A 10,905-nucleotide genomic window follows, 5' to 3' on the forward strand; every position below is an offset into this window, starting at 1 on the left:
GTCAGTCGTGGCGACTGAGGAATGGCGATTAAAAGAAGTCAGCCCCACCCTTTTGTGCATGAATGTGTACACAGCACAGCCGACTGCCGCACCCCGCACGGTCGATAAGCAGCTGGCGCGACGACGCCGTAATGGGGCAGACGCAACCGCCGAAAGGCGCGAGAACAACGATCAGAAGAAGGGGTGGCCGGAATGCGAGCTAACCCCCGCGATTAGCAGCATGAGCGGTAGCCGACGACGGAAGCTGAGAAGCAGTGACGCTGCAGTGGCCGAGGGACGTGAGCAATGTGTGCAGGAGGGTATCAAAAGGGGGGATTGCACGAATGTGGAAGAGCGCAGCAGGAACAAACAGTAACGAGTGAAAATGGGCAAGGGCAGATGCGGGTGCACAATCTGTGAAGAATAGGTCCCACCAGCACGTGCCTCTCCCTCTGTGCGTGTTCGGCAGCGTAAACGTCACCGTTGCTACACCACCACCACCACCCCTTCCTCTCCTTCAGCACATCGTGGGCACGTGTCACAGCTGTCTTCCCTCGCTACACATCAAGTGACGCCCCAGAGTTGCTTCTGTCACGACATTACGGCATAGCGCGAAGGAGCGCACAAGGCAATGACGGGACTAAGAAGTGTAAAAGCAACGAGCATATGCAGCGCGAGAGAGAAGAGACAGAGGGAGAGAGGGAGGTAGGAAGGGGGGGGGGCTGAAGATGGTATTCCCAACACACAGCATGCACACATAAGCTCTAATGAGTCATACCTGAGTACAGAAAATGGACAGAGAGCAATTTCAAAATAAAGGTCAATACTCTGCGCTGCACCGCACAGACATAGCCGCCGGATTCGCACCCGCAGGAACTGTCCTGGTGAGCAACAAAGTCGACGACAAGCTGCGTTGATAACGATGAGAGAATGGCCGAGGGGGTTAGAGACGGCAGGTTCAACGGCAACAGCACCTCCATACCAGTTCGTGAATGCTCCAACCTCTTCCACCGGGGTGTCACAGCTGACAGCAAAGGACTGCTGTCCGGGTGACTTTTGCGGCTCACGTTAGAGCGGCGGGGTCGAAACGTCACACAGCAAGGCTGAGCAACAGTAGAGTGCGTGCGCTGGGCTCCGTTGGATGAGCCCCTCCCCCTGCGCCTCTACCAGCAGCAGCAGCAGCTGCTGCTCACAACGCAAGCGAGCACGCAACTCACTCCAACTTGCACGCACACACACTCTCACAGCAACACCTATGCCGCCTCCGCCGCGCTCAGCAGTTCTTGAATGTATCGGTGATACGTGTCGTTTGTTTCGTACAGGGACAGAAGCTCGTGGTGCAGTCGCTCGTACTCCGCCACCGGCACCTGCACCGCTCGCTCTGGAAAGGGCGCGGTGTGCTTGATGGGTGCCAGTGCAGCGTTTACAAGATTGCGCAGTCGGGTCTCGGGTAGCAGCAGCGTAACTCCCGGTATCACCCCCGAGGCGGCACATGCCTCTGTAGAGTTCTTCGCGAGAAGTGCGGTCCGTTTCGCCATGAGCAAACGGCGCGTGCGAAAGAAGGCATCGATAAGCTGCGACTCCTGTTCCAGTGAAGGGCAGCGGTAAATGGCAAGCACGAGAGTCGGCAAGAGCCCAGCGCACAGGAAGATGAGCAGTTGCGTGATCGATTCCACCTCGGCAGGTGGTGTCGCACGGGCAGAGACTGCAGCTGAGCGAGATGGTACCTTCTGCACAGTTGCCGACGCCGGCCATGTCACGGAGACACCAAGTGAGGATAACGTAAGGGAGGCAGTATCCGTACTATGTCCATCTTCGCTGGGTGAGCCACCTTCAGCTTCGGCAGCCGCGTCGGCCATCTCGTGAGCCCAGCCAAACAAAAGGTATTCGTGGCGAGCCACGTACAGCAGAAGCGGGGCGACGTCACGCTTCTGTGCGAAGCTCAAACGCGGCCGCGCCGCCGCAAAGATCTTCGTGGCTTCCGTCTGTGAGCTTGCGGGAAGCTGGCCCTCGATAGGTGCGACTTTGTTGTCGACAATGTCAGAGAGGGCCGCAGCGCACAACGCCAAGTGCGATATGGGGAGGTAGTCACTCAGAAGGTCGCTCGTGAGGAGTGCGGCGAGGCGAATCGAGCACGGCAGGGGCACGGACGCTGTCCCGCCGCCTGCAGTCGCACCCTCGTCTCCTGCATCCTCCTCGGGTAATGCGGTCGCTGCTGGGAACTCAGCGCACAAGGCGAGAAACAGACTGTCCGGCGCCTGCGAGTCGGCATCAGCAATGCTGCGTCCCGTTTGACTCGCCGTCTTGCCGTCCCCGTAGCGAGATACGTGGTGCAGTATTGCTTGACAGCAGTGCCACTTGCAGGAGCTATCGGTCGAAGTAGACGGTGATGGAGAACGCAGACACACGCACAAAGCAGCGATAATTAGCGAGTACCCAGTCAGCGGGTCTCGAGGAGGACTAGCAAGGTTGCCGAGCAAGCCCGCACTACTCGCCAGTGCATAGAAGCACTTCGCCGAATCGGCGGGGCTCAGCACTGTGGCCTGCAGCTGTGCGTCCAACACTTGTTGCAGTTGGAGCAGGAACCGGCGCCACGGCATGGGGAGACACAACGAGTCATCCTCCTGCTTCACGAGCCCCTCCACCTTAAGGAGGGTAAAGCCGATGTGGTACAGAGGGCCGACTGCTGCGATGCGCAGCTGCTCGTTTTCGCTGAGGTGGTGCTGCACGTAGGTGGAGAACCGCACCGAGGAGCCTTCAGCGTGTCCCAGCAGCCACCCGGACAAGTCTACCAGATCGGGGTATAGTGTCCCTTCATCTTCGTATCGCTCCAGCTCCGAAAAGTCCATCAACTGGAGCGACGTCTCCGCGTCGGCCTCCTCCTCACCGGTGTCGTCCTCATCTGCTGCTTTCGCGTCTGCTGGTGCCGAGGTGTCAGTGGCTTTTGATCTCTCCAGCTCAGCGGTGAGTGCCTGCACTTGTGCGCCTCGCTGCGCCGCCAGCCGCAGCGCCGCCTCCAACTCGCTCTCCATCTCTGAAAGGGCACCAGCACGATGCTCCAGCTTGCGCTTGAGGGCCGTGCGCTCTCGACTCATCCGGTTCAGCGACTGCTGCAATTTTCGCACGTCCACGAGCTTCGTCGGCGACTCTGCAGCATCTTCTGCATCGTCATTCTTCGCCCTCTCGCATTTGCCGGGGGTCCTAGCCCCATCCATCTGAAGCGACGCGTCGGCGCCGTCGCCTTCACTGGGCCCTGTGGGCCGTAGTAGGTCCGTCGACTCCACCACAGACGAGTTCCCCACTGAGACGCCGTCATGCACCAACGAAGATGAACCCGGTCGGTCTGAAGCACTTTGGGCTGCTGCAAGCTTACCAAGAGCGGCCTCTAGCTCCGCCCTCATCTGCGCCGCGTCCGCGGTGCGCTCTGCCAGCTCCACCTCAATCCTCTCCTTGGCCTCTTGCAAGCTGAGAAGTGTCACCTCCTTCCCTGCTAGAAACGCGTTATGAGACTCTGTCAAGGCGGCTGTCTCGGCCTGATGTGCCACCGACAAGTCCTCAACCTTGCGCAGCGTTGATCCGATAATGCAAGCCTGGGTCTGCAGCTCCTCTTCCAGCGGGTTCAACTGACTTTCCAGCTCTGCAATGCGCTTTTGGTGGGCCGCCTCCGCTTGTTGGCTGTGAGTTTGCAGCTCTGCGTGCGTAGCCTGTAGGGCACGATGCTCCTCCTCCAAAGTCGCAAGGGTAGCCTCCTTGGCGTCAAGCTCCTGCTGTAGCTGTGTGATGTGCCCCTCCCCCATCTCCGTCGCCGTCGCTGTCGCCGAGGCAGCACCGCTGCCGTCTGCCAGGGCTACTGTGATTGAGGCGGGGAGAGCCATTGGTGCTGCAGAGGCAGCTTCCGCATTATGTTTTGATTGCAGCAGCCCTGCCACTTCTCTCTCCCAGGCCTTCTCTCTTTGGCTGTACTGCTCATACCTCTCCGCTAGCGCCTCCTCACTCTCCCGAGCGCGCCGTGCCCACTGCGACTTCTCCTCCATCAGCGCCTCCACCGTCTCCTGCAATGCGTGTAGCGCCTCGTCTTTCTCCGCAGCCTCTCGTCGCAGCTGTGTGGCGACTTGAGTGAGATGGTCTGTGATGGATAACACAACGAGGCAGTCGCTTCGCCTCTCCTCCTCGAGAGTGCGGATGCGGTGCAACAGGTCTGGCTCTGAGGCAGCAACAAGTTCGCTGGCAGTCATCGTGGAAGCTAGGCTGGGCAGAAACTCAGCCAGGCGATGGAGCGCGTTCGCCAGCTCCTCTGTTGTGAGCGGTGGACTGCTATTGCCGTGCAGGAACGGCTCGCTCAGCTCACCCTCATGTGGCGCAATCAACGCTGAGGATCCGGCACACTGTGGTGTGCTGGTGTCCTCTGTCGCTCCTACATCCGACTTGATCCGCGCTTCGCGTAATGCGCTAGGGTAACAGCGCGTTGCCTGCCTCACAACTGCGAGCGCCGCCTGGTGCACCGGGGACCAGGCATCAGCTTCGACACCAGAGTGAGACACAAGTGGCGCGTTCGTGCCAGCGCTCTCTGCAGCGCGATGGGACGCCTCGCCAAGAAGACTAGCCCACTCTACACACTGTTGCTGCAGCTTGTTGCGCTCCTGCACGAGTCGTTCCACCTCCTGATGGCTCTCGCGCAATGCGGCCGCTGATACGGGGGTCCACGTCGACTGGCGTGACACCGGCACCGTTGCCCCGTTTGTCTGAGACAGCGAGGCCACAACCCCGCTGGGGCTCTCGAGGAAGGGCGCCATCCAGGAAGGGTTGGAAGGCGGTGGCACTGAGAGAGTAGACGAGGGTAGTGAACAACCTCGCGACGACAGCGCAGACATGCATGGCACAGCAGCCGCACTGACGGTAGAGCACAGCGCCTGCTTCAATTGCTGGATTTGATGCAGGTTCTTGCGGTGGCGTTCCTCAGCCGCCACCAAGCGTGGAACGGCTGTTCCATCGGCGCCGTTTGCGCGCGAAAAGGTGCGCCGCTGCTGCGTCGGTGGCGCCGTCTGCATATGCGCTGCCGATGTTGCAAGAATGCAAGAGGAGAGCAACCAATGAGAAGACGAGAGGGAAGCGGAGGAAACACAGTTTGACGGTGCCTTACTGAGTTCTGCTGCAGCTCTTCCGCCTGCACGAATTGCCAGTCTATTGTACGCTCCGACAGGGCTGTTAAGTGAACTGTATGGGTGGCGTTTCGGCTTCTCTATGTATCTATGTAGAGTAAAGGGGTGCCTCGCTGGTGCAAGTCGTAAAGCAAGACGAGGAGTGTGAAGGTGAGGATGACAACAGCAGCGGCACAAACCGCAGACACATATGAATCTTGGCTGTAAGGAGCCGGTGAGGCACTGCTCCAGTTGTTTGCGAGAAAAGAAAAATGTGAAAGCATTCTAAATCTTCGGAAAAGTTGGTATGCTGCCCGAGCAGCGCTTGTCAGCTGCGCCTTTCGCCAGATCGCAGGTGAACCATGCATCTTAGCAGAACTCGTGAAAGAACCCGAGCAGCAGAGCAGATTCAATTGGTTTCTGTTTTTTCGGTAGGCACGCCGCCGCTGACAGAGTAGTAGAAAAGGCAAAGGCGCTCGTAGAGTATACCGAAAACCACTTTAGATATAAAGACGGTAGAGGCACGCGTTTGCAGGTGATGATGCACGTTGAGAATCCTGTCTCCTCAAACAGAGGGTAGCTAATCGTGTGTCGCCTGTGACTTAGAAGAAAGAAAACATTGATGCGAGGATCTACAATAAAGGAAACAGAAATTGTCTTCATTTTCAACGGAAGATGACCGTAAACCAAACATGTTACAGGTTTGACGCGGTGGAAGGCTGTACTGTATACCTCCAAATGAACTTAGCTTCGGGGCACTTCGCCTTGAGGCCTTTCACAATGGCATCGCGCTGGTCACTTGACGCCGCCAAAGCTACGGCAATGCCGCCACGGCCGGTGCCCGACAGCTTCGCGCCAAGAGCACCATAAGTGCGGCACGTCTGCACAATCGACTCCAACTCACGACACGATACGTCGATCTGGCGGCACAGATCGTGGTTGGCGTTCATCAGCTGCCCTAACCGCTGGAGGTCACCCTTCTGCAAGGCCTCACGAGCCTGGGAGACGATGTGGGTGTAGTTATCGTACAGTCGCTTGAACTGCGCTGGCTGCTGCTTCTTCATCTTGTGTACGTCATTGACAACCTTCGCGGTGCTGGCGTTGATACCGGTGCCCACGACGACTAGGTAGAGGCGCTGCTGGAACGCGATGGGCTTGAAGGCACTTTTGCCGTCGTGGCGACGGTACGAAATGAGTCCGCCATACGTTGCGGCAGTGTTATCAGCCCCGCTTGGTGTGCCGTGATAGCCGCCCTCGCCGACAAATGCGCTCTGATTCACCTCTTCATCCGTCAAGTTCAGCTGGTACAACTCACTCAAGGCGCGCGAGAAGGCCACGACGTCACTGGCGGAGGCACCAATGCCACTGCTCGGTACCAGCGGTCCACCAATGAGCATCTTCAGCCCATCCCTAGACAGGTCCACCTTCAGGTGATCGAGGACGAGCTGATGCGCCTTTATCTGCTCGTCGCGCTTCTGTGCAATGTAGCCGGGGATAGCAGGGCGCTGGTCGTCCACCTGCAGTCCGGGGACGCCGGGATTAATCTCCAGGCGGCACTCCGTATACTCACTGATACCGGCAACAATGGCTTCGGCACCGTGCACGACAAAGTGCTCACCAAAGAGAATCACTTTGCCATAGCCGATGTTCTTGCCGGTTGTCTTTCTCTTGACGGGCTTTGGCATGGGGAGAAAGTGAGAATATAAGTGGAGAAGAAAATGACGACGTTTTCCTGAAAAGGGGTATTATGTGGTGGCGCCTGTCAAGAGGGCTGCCTTGTAGGAGTGACAGTGACAACACAGAAAAAAAAAACTTGGCCTTCTGTTATGCAGACGTACGAAAAAAAAAAGCGGTGACAAAACAGAGAGAGGCAGGAGTGCCTGAAAAAAGAGGAAACAGAAAGTAACTTGCAGTGGCAGGGTAAGAGACATGCAGTGCAGAAAGGGTGAGGTGGGCGAAAGCAGTATTCGTAAGCACACGTCTGAGTGCCTCACCAGTCTGTTATTTGTGGGCCCAACATAGGCATGCCCATCAGGCTGGGACTGGCCACAGAGAAACGCAGGACACTCTAAGGGGGGGCTCAGTTTTTGGCAACAACAGTGAGCACATCAACAGAACCAGACAACCACCTTAGCATCGAGATGGAGTCAGCTGAGAGGTAGCGAAGCGCGCATGATACCATTGAGTATAAACAGCAGGCGACTCCTCTCAGAGACTACTGTCACCTCAAAACCACAGAGAGAGAGAGAGATCATTAGCAAACAGACTTGTCTCCAAGTTCACCCTTTCCAGTGACTGCCGTGGGCAATGATGGGAGACGATGAGATGAGATACACGATCGGTGATGCTTGATTGGCAAGCAGAAGAGAACATGTGAAATCTGAGCCGCGCCCAGGCGCGCCACAACAACTCACTGTTCAATGTGATGGTGTAATGCTATGCGCCGAAGCTGGGTGTAGAGCAGACATTATGTACATCGAGTACGCCCATGTCGCCGTGTCTTTGTCAAGCCGCACATATAGAGGAGAGGGATAACAGAAGGCAAGAGAATGGGCAGAAGGGGCTTGCGCTGCAGATTGCAGGCATAGTGCAGATCATAGAGATGGAGAGCAACGAGTGAACCGAATCGCCGGTACAGCTCAGCTCGTATGCTCGGCGAACATCTGTTTCAGCATCAATGGTAATCACATGCATGGCGCAACCATTGTGTGATTCTTTCGTTTCTGCAAACGCATCAAGCTAAGGGCACAAAGGCAAAGGCAAGCCTTTAGACTTTAGGGAGGCGAGAATCGGGTAAGAGTCTGCTAGGAAGGAAGCATTTCTAAACGGAAAAAGGCAGAAGTCTAGCTTGCATACCGTAATATGTTTTTGCTGACTACATAGGGCATCTATGTAGTTCAGAAAAAAGGAGCAAAGGCTATTAAGCGCAGGTGGACCGAGCGGGCCCGATACTGGGAGACTACAATCGTGGGCTACCAGCGTTTACGGAGAAAAACGTAAGCAAAAACAAAAGACCTCTGCCGATGGAGGCTTGGAGATAGTCTACACCGGTGAGCCTTGCGCGAATAGACGAACGGCAGGACAAAGAAACAACGCTGACTGTGTCGTTATCGGGAATAAAAGACACAGCAGAACATCGAATCAGTGGAGTCTTCTTAACCACTTTCGCGTTTAGTTAGTAGCGACGCTGTAGATGGTGGCAGCAGTGCCGAAGACAACGGCTACCACGCCAGCAGCCAAAACGAGGTAGGTGCAGCAGTAGTTGATTACTCCCACGGAGCGAAACGACCACCCTCCAGCGTACATCACAAATAGCGCAGGGAGGATAAACCCAACAAAACCACCACATACACCTCCCGTAAACCCAAACACTATGTTCACGTTCGGCACAAACAGCCCGAGCATGAGTACGAGGACAGCAAGAGAAACAGCGCCGATGAGGTACTTCCAGTAGACTACGGTGTAGGGGTCCCAGCCAATGAGAGGAAAGAGAGCGCTGCGGCACGCGTTGTTCAGGAGACCAAAGGAGGCGCAGATCTTGATGAACACGCCGACGTAGCCCACGAACACGTGCGGTTGTTGAAGTGGGTTGTAGCGAAGCAGGATGGAGCCTCGCATTTCGCCGAAGTCAAGGTAGCCGAAGAGGCCAGTGGCGTAGTACAGGATACCGCAGATGGTCATACTCACGGCGGCGCAGATCGTGAAGCGGCCCAGGCTGCGAGGTCGCATCTCGAGCGCCACTTCCAAGCAGTTGATCTGGCACATGTAGGAGAAGATGAACACTCCGAGGCCCTCAATGGCCATGTTGCCAGTGCTAATCAGCCGCGTTGTTGGACGAGGACGCGCTCTCATTCCATTCATGGCGCTGTGGGTAATGACCACGAGAGCCAAGTACAGGATGAAGAGAATGCCGAAGGCGGAGACGTAGCGGAGCGAGTTGATTCTGCGCAGCAGGACGAGCGGAAACATAAAGACCAGCCAGAAACCGGTAGTGAGGAGCTTCAGGCCTATGGAGGTGAGAAGGAACGGGGGTGTTGACGCAGAGGAGCTGAGGATCGGCTTGAGAAGGTCACCGATGGTGACAACGTAGGCGACGGAGCCGCCGAAGATGTGCAGCGCGCGGATGATGGCGACAAAGATATTGGCGCGCGGATGCAGAAGCTGCTTCGCCATCTCCTCGAAGGAGCGAAGACCTGTCTTCTCCGAAACCTGCACGAGAAGCCGCATGGAGTACACGGTCTCGGCCGTGATCAGTACGAGATAGACAGTGGCCATAATAATGCCGACACTATGGAAGGCCGCCGGCAGCCCAAGGATGCCGGCACCGATGGTGGTAGAGGCCATGCTGAAGCTGCTCGATAGCATGCCGCCATACGGAATCATGACTTGTAGGAGGCGGCCAATGGTGCTGAGGTCTCTGTTGCCCCTGTCCTTTGAATGGAAGCTGTCATCTGGGCAAACGTGCGCAGGCACCTTGTTGCCATCGGCGACATCCATCTCAGCAAGCTCCTCGGCGTCCGCGTCGACCTCTCGCGGAATATCCTGCGCTAGTACCGTACTCGACACCCGAGTGGCTTCCACTGCCTTCATCTTGATTGGAGGTGCCGCTTTTTCAGCGTGTGTTGTGGTAGCTCTGCAACGTAGATTTGCCAGCGTGTGAGGAGACGAGAAAAGAGAGAAAGAGAGGGAGATTCCGTGTTTTTTTTTTTACGATGCGGCGCCGATGCAGGGGTGAGGGATTCTGTTTGCGCTTCATCAGCGACGCGGCAGCAACGGCGTGCTGCATAGAGTCCTTGCAGCTGCAAGACAGCCCACGGATGCAAGCAGGCACCACAGTGCGCCGTTGCTGTTGAGAGCAAGCGACTGCCAGTCCTTAGGGCAAAAGAAACAGGACGTTTGCTGCCAAGCAAAGCGCTGTGTAGGCTCGTTCTCCGCGAGGTGACGTAATGAGGGGCTGCCGCCGCTGCCATGAGAGCGTTTCCAGAGCCGAGTGATCAAAGAGGCGGGGGGGGGGAAGTTGCGCGCTGCTCAAAACGTGAGGGGACGCACCTTGGTGGCCGTTCCCCCACCACTTGGGCAGCTTTCCTTCTCGCACTCATTATTGAGCGTGCGCTTTTGCGGCGTTTGCTACAGATGTTCTGTTCCTGGGCGAAAAAAGGAGTTGCTCCCCTGGAAACGTGGAACTCCAGGGAAACAACCTTGGGTTATAATTTCTATTCCTTTGCCCGAAGGCAGTATCAGGAGTTACTCTGATAAGAACAGTTTATAAACATGATCTTAGCTAAAAAGCCGAGAAGATATACAAATACTACCCCTAACAAAATCAAAGCCTCTTGTCATTATTAATCAGCGGTTTCCTGAGTTTCGTCCCCTTTTCGCAGGTCGGATGCAGCGGCGTTCATTTTTAGCCCAAAGGATGCCGTTTCAAAGCCAGGGCGGGATTCGTTTAGGGTTCGAACCGTGCAGAAGAAGCATTTTTCTCTATCGTAGTGTATTAGAGCGCCAGCGCGTCGGGGATGTAGCTCAGATGGTAGAGCGACCGCTTAGCATGCGGTAGGTATTGGGATCGATACCCAACTTCTCCAACTTTTTCACCCGTCACGATTGAAAAGCCTGGGCCGCAGTGGGGCGGCGGCCGCTTAAAACGAGGATGGTGCGAGGAAGGGGTTTGTTGGGAGAAATCGAGGAAGACGGGGGAGTAGTCCGAGGAAGAAGCCGATCGCGGCGAACAGTCGCATCGGTATCCCCTACGCGCGCATTTGTGCATTTTCTGCTCGCCGTGCAGGCA

The 10,905-nt window shown here is 56.5% G+C and overlaps 3 protein-coding genes and 2 non-coding genes across 5 annotated transcripts; 2 read left to right on the plus strand and 3 right to left on the minus strand.

Annotated features, from left to right (window-relative positions):
- Positions 1 to 1,232: 1,232 nt before the first annotated feature.
- LDBPK_310570 (hypothetical protein, conserved) lies at positions 1,233 to 5,027 on the minus strand (the record flags this gene model as incomplete). The annotated part of the gene is made up of 1 exon (XM_003863099.1): positions 1,233 to 5,027. The coding sequence occupies one exon, from the start codon at positions 5,025 to 5,027 to the stop codon at positions 1,233 to 1,235; it is 3,795 nt and encodes a 1,264-aa protein (XP_003863147.1).
- A 785-nt stretch (positions 5,028 to 5,812) lies between these two features.
- On the minus strand, positions 5,813 to 6,802 carry LDBPK_310580 (mevalonate kinase, putative; the record flags this gene model as incomplete). The annotated part of the gene is made up of 1 exon (XM_003863100.1): positions 5,813 to 6,802. The coding sequence occupies one exon, from the start codon at positions 6,800 to 6,802 to the stop codon at positions 5,813 to 5,815; it is 990 nt and encodes a 329-aa protein (XP_003863148.1).
- A 1,486-nt stretch (positions 6,803 to 8,288) lies between these two features.
- Positions 8,289 to 9,707, minus strand: LDBPK_310590 (amino acid transporter aATP11, putative; the record flags this gene model as incomplete). The annotated part of the gene is made up of 1 exon (XM_003863101.1): positions 8,289 to 9,707. The coding sequence occupies one exon, from the start codon at positions 9,705 to 9,707 to the stop codon at positions 8,289 to 8,291; it is 1,419 nt and encodes a 472-aa protein (XP_003863149.1).
- A 577-nt stretch (positions 9,708 to 10,284) lies between these two features.
- On the plus strand, positions 10,285 to 10,418 carry LDBPK_31_snRNA1. Its single transcript, XR_002966736.1, has one exon. It is a non-coding gene; the product is annotated as a small nuclear RNA, U2 snRNA (small nuclear RNA).
- Positions 10,419 to 10,629: 211 nt separating this feature from the next.
- LDBPK_31_tRNA1 lies at positions 10,630 to 10,702 on the plus strand. Its single transcript has one exon. It is a non-coding gene; the product is annotated as a tRNA-Ala (tRNA).
- The last annotated feature ends 203 nt before the right edge of the window (positions 10,703 to 10,905 follow it).

This window comes from Leishmania donovani, chromosome 31 (genome assembly GCF_000227135.1).
Source record: "Leishmania donovani BPK282A1 complete genome, chromosome 31".
Classification (NCBI taxonomy): Eukaryota; Euglenozoa; class Kinetoplastea; order Trypanosomatida; family Trypanosomatidae; genus Leishmania; species Leishmania donovani.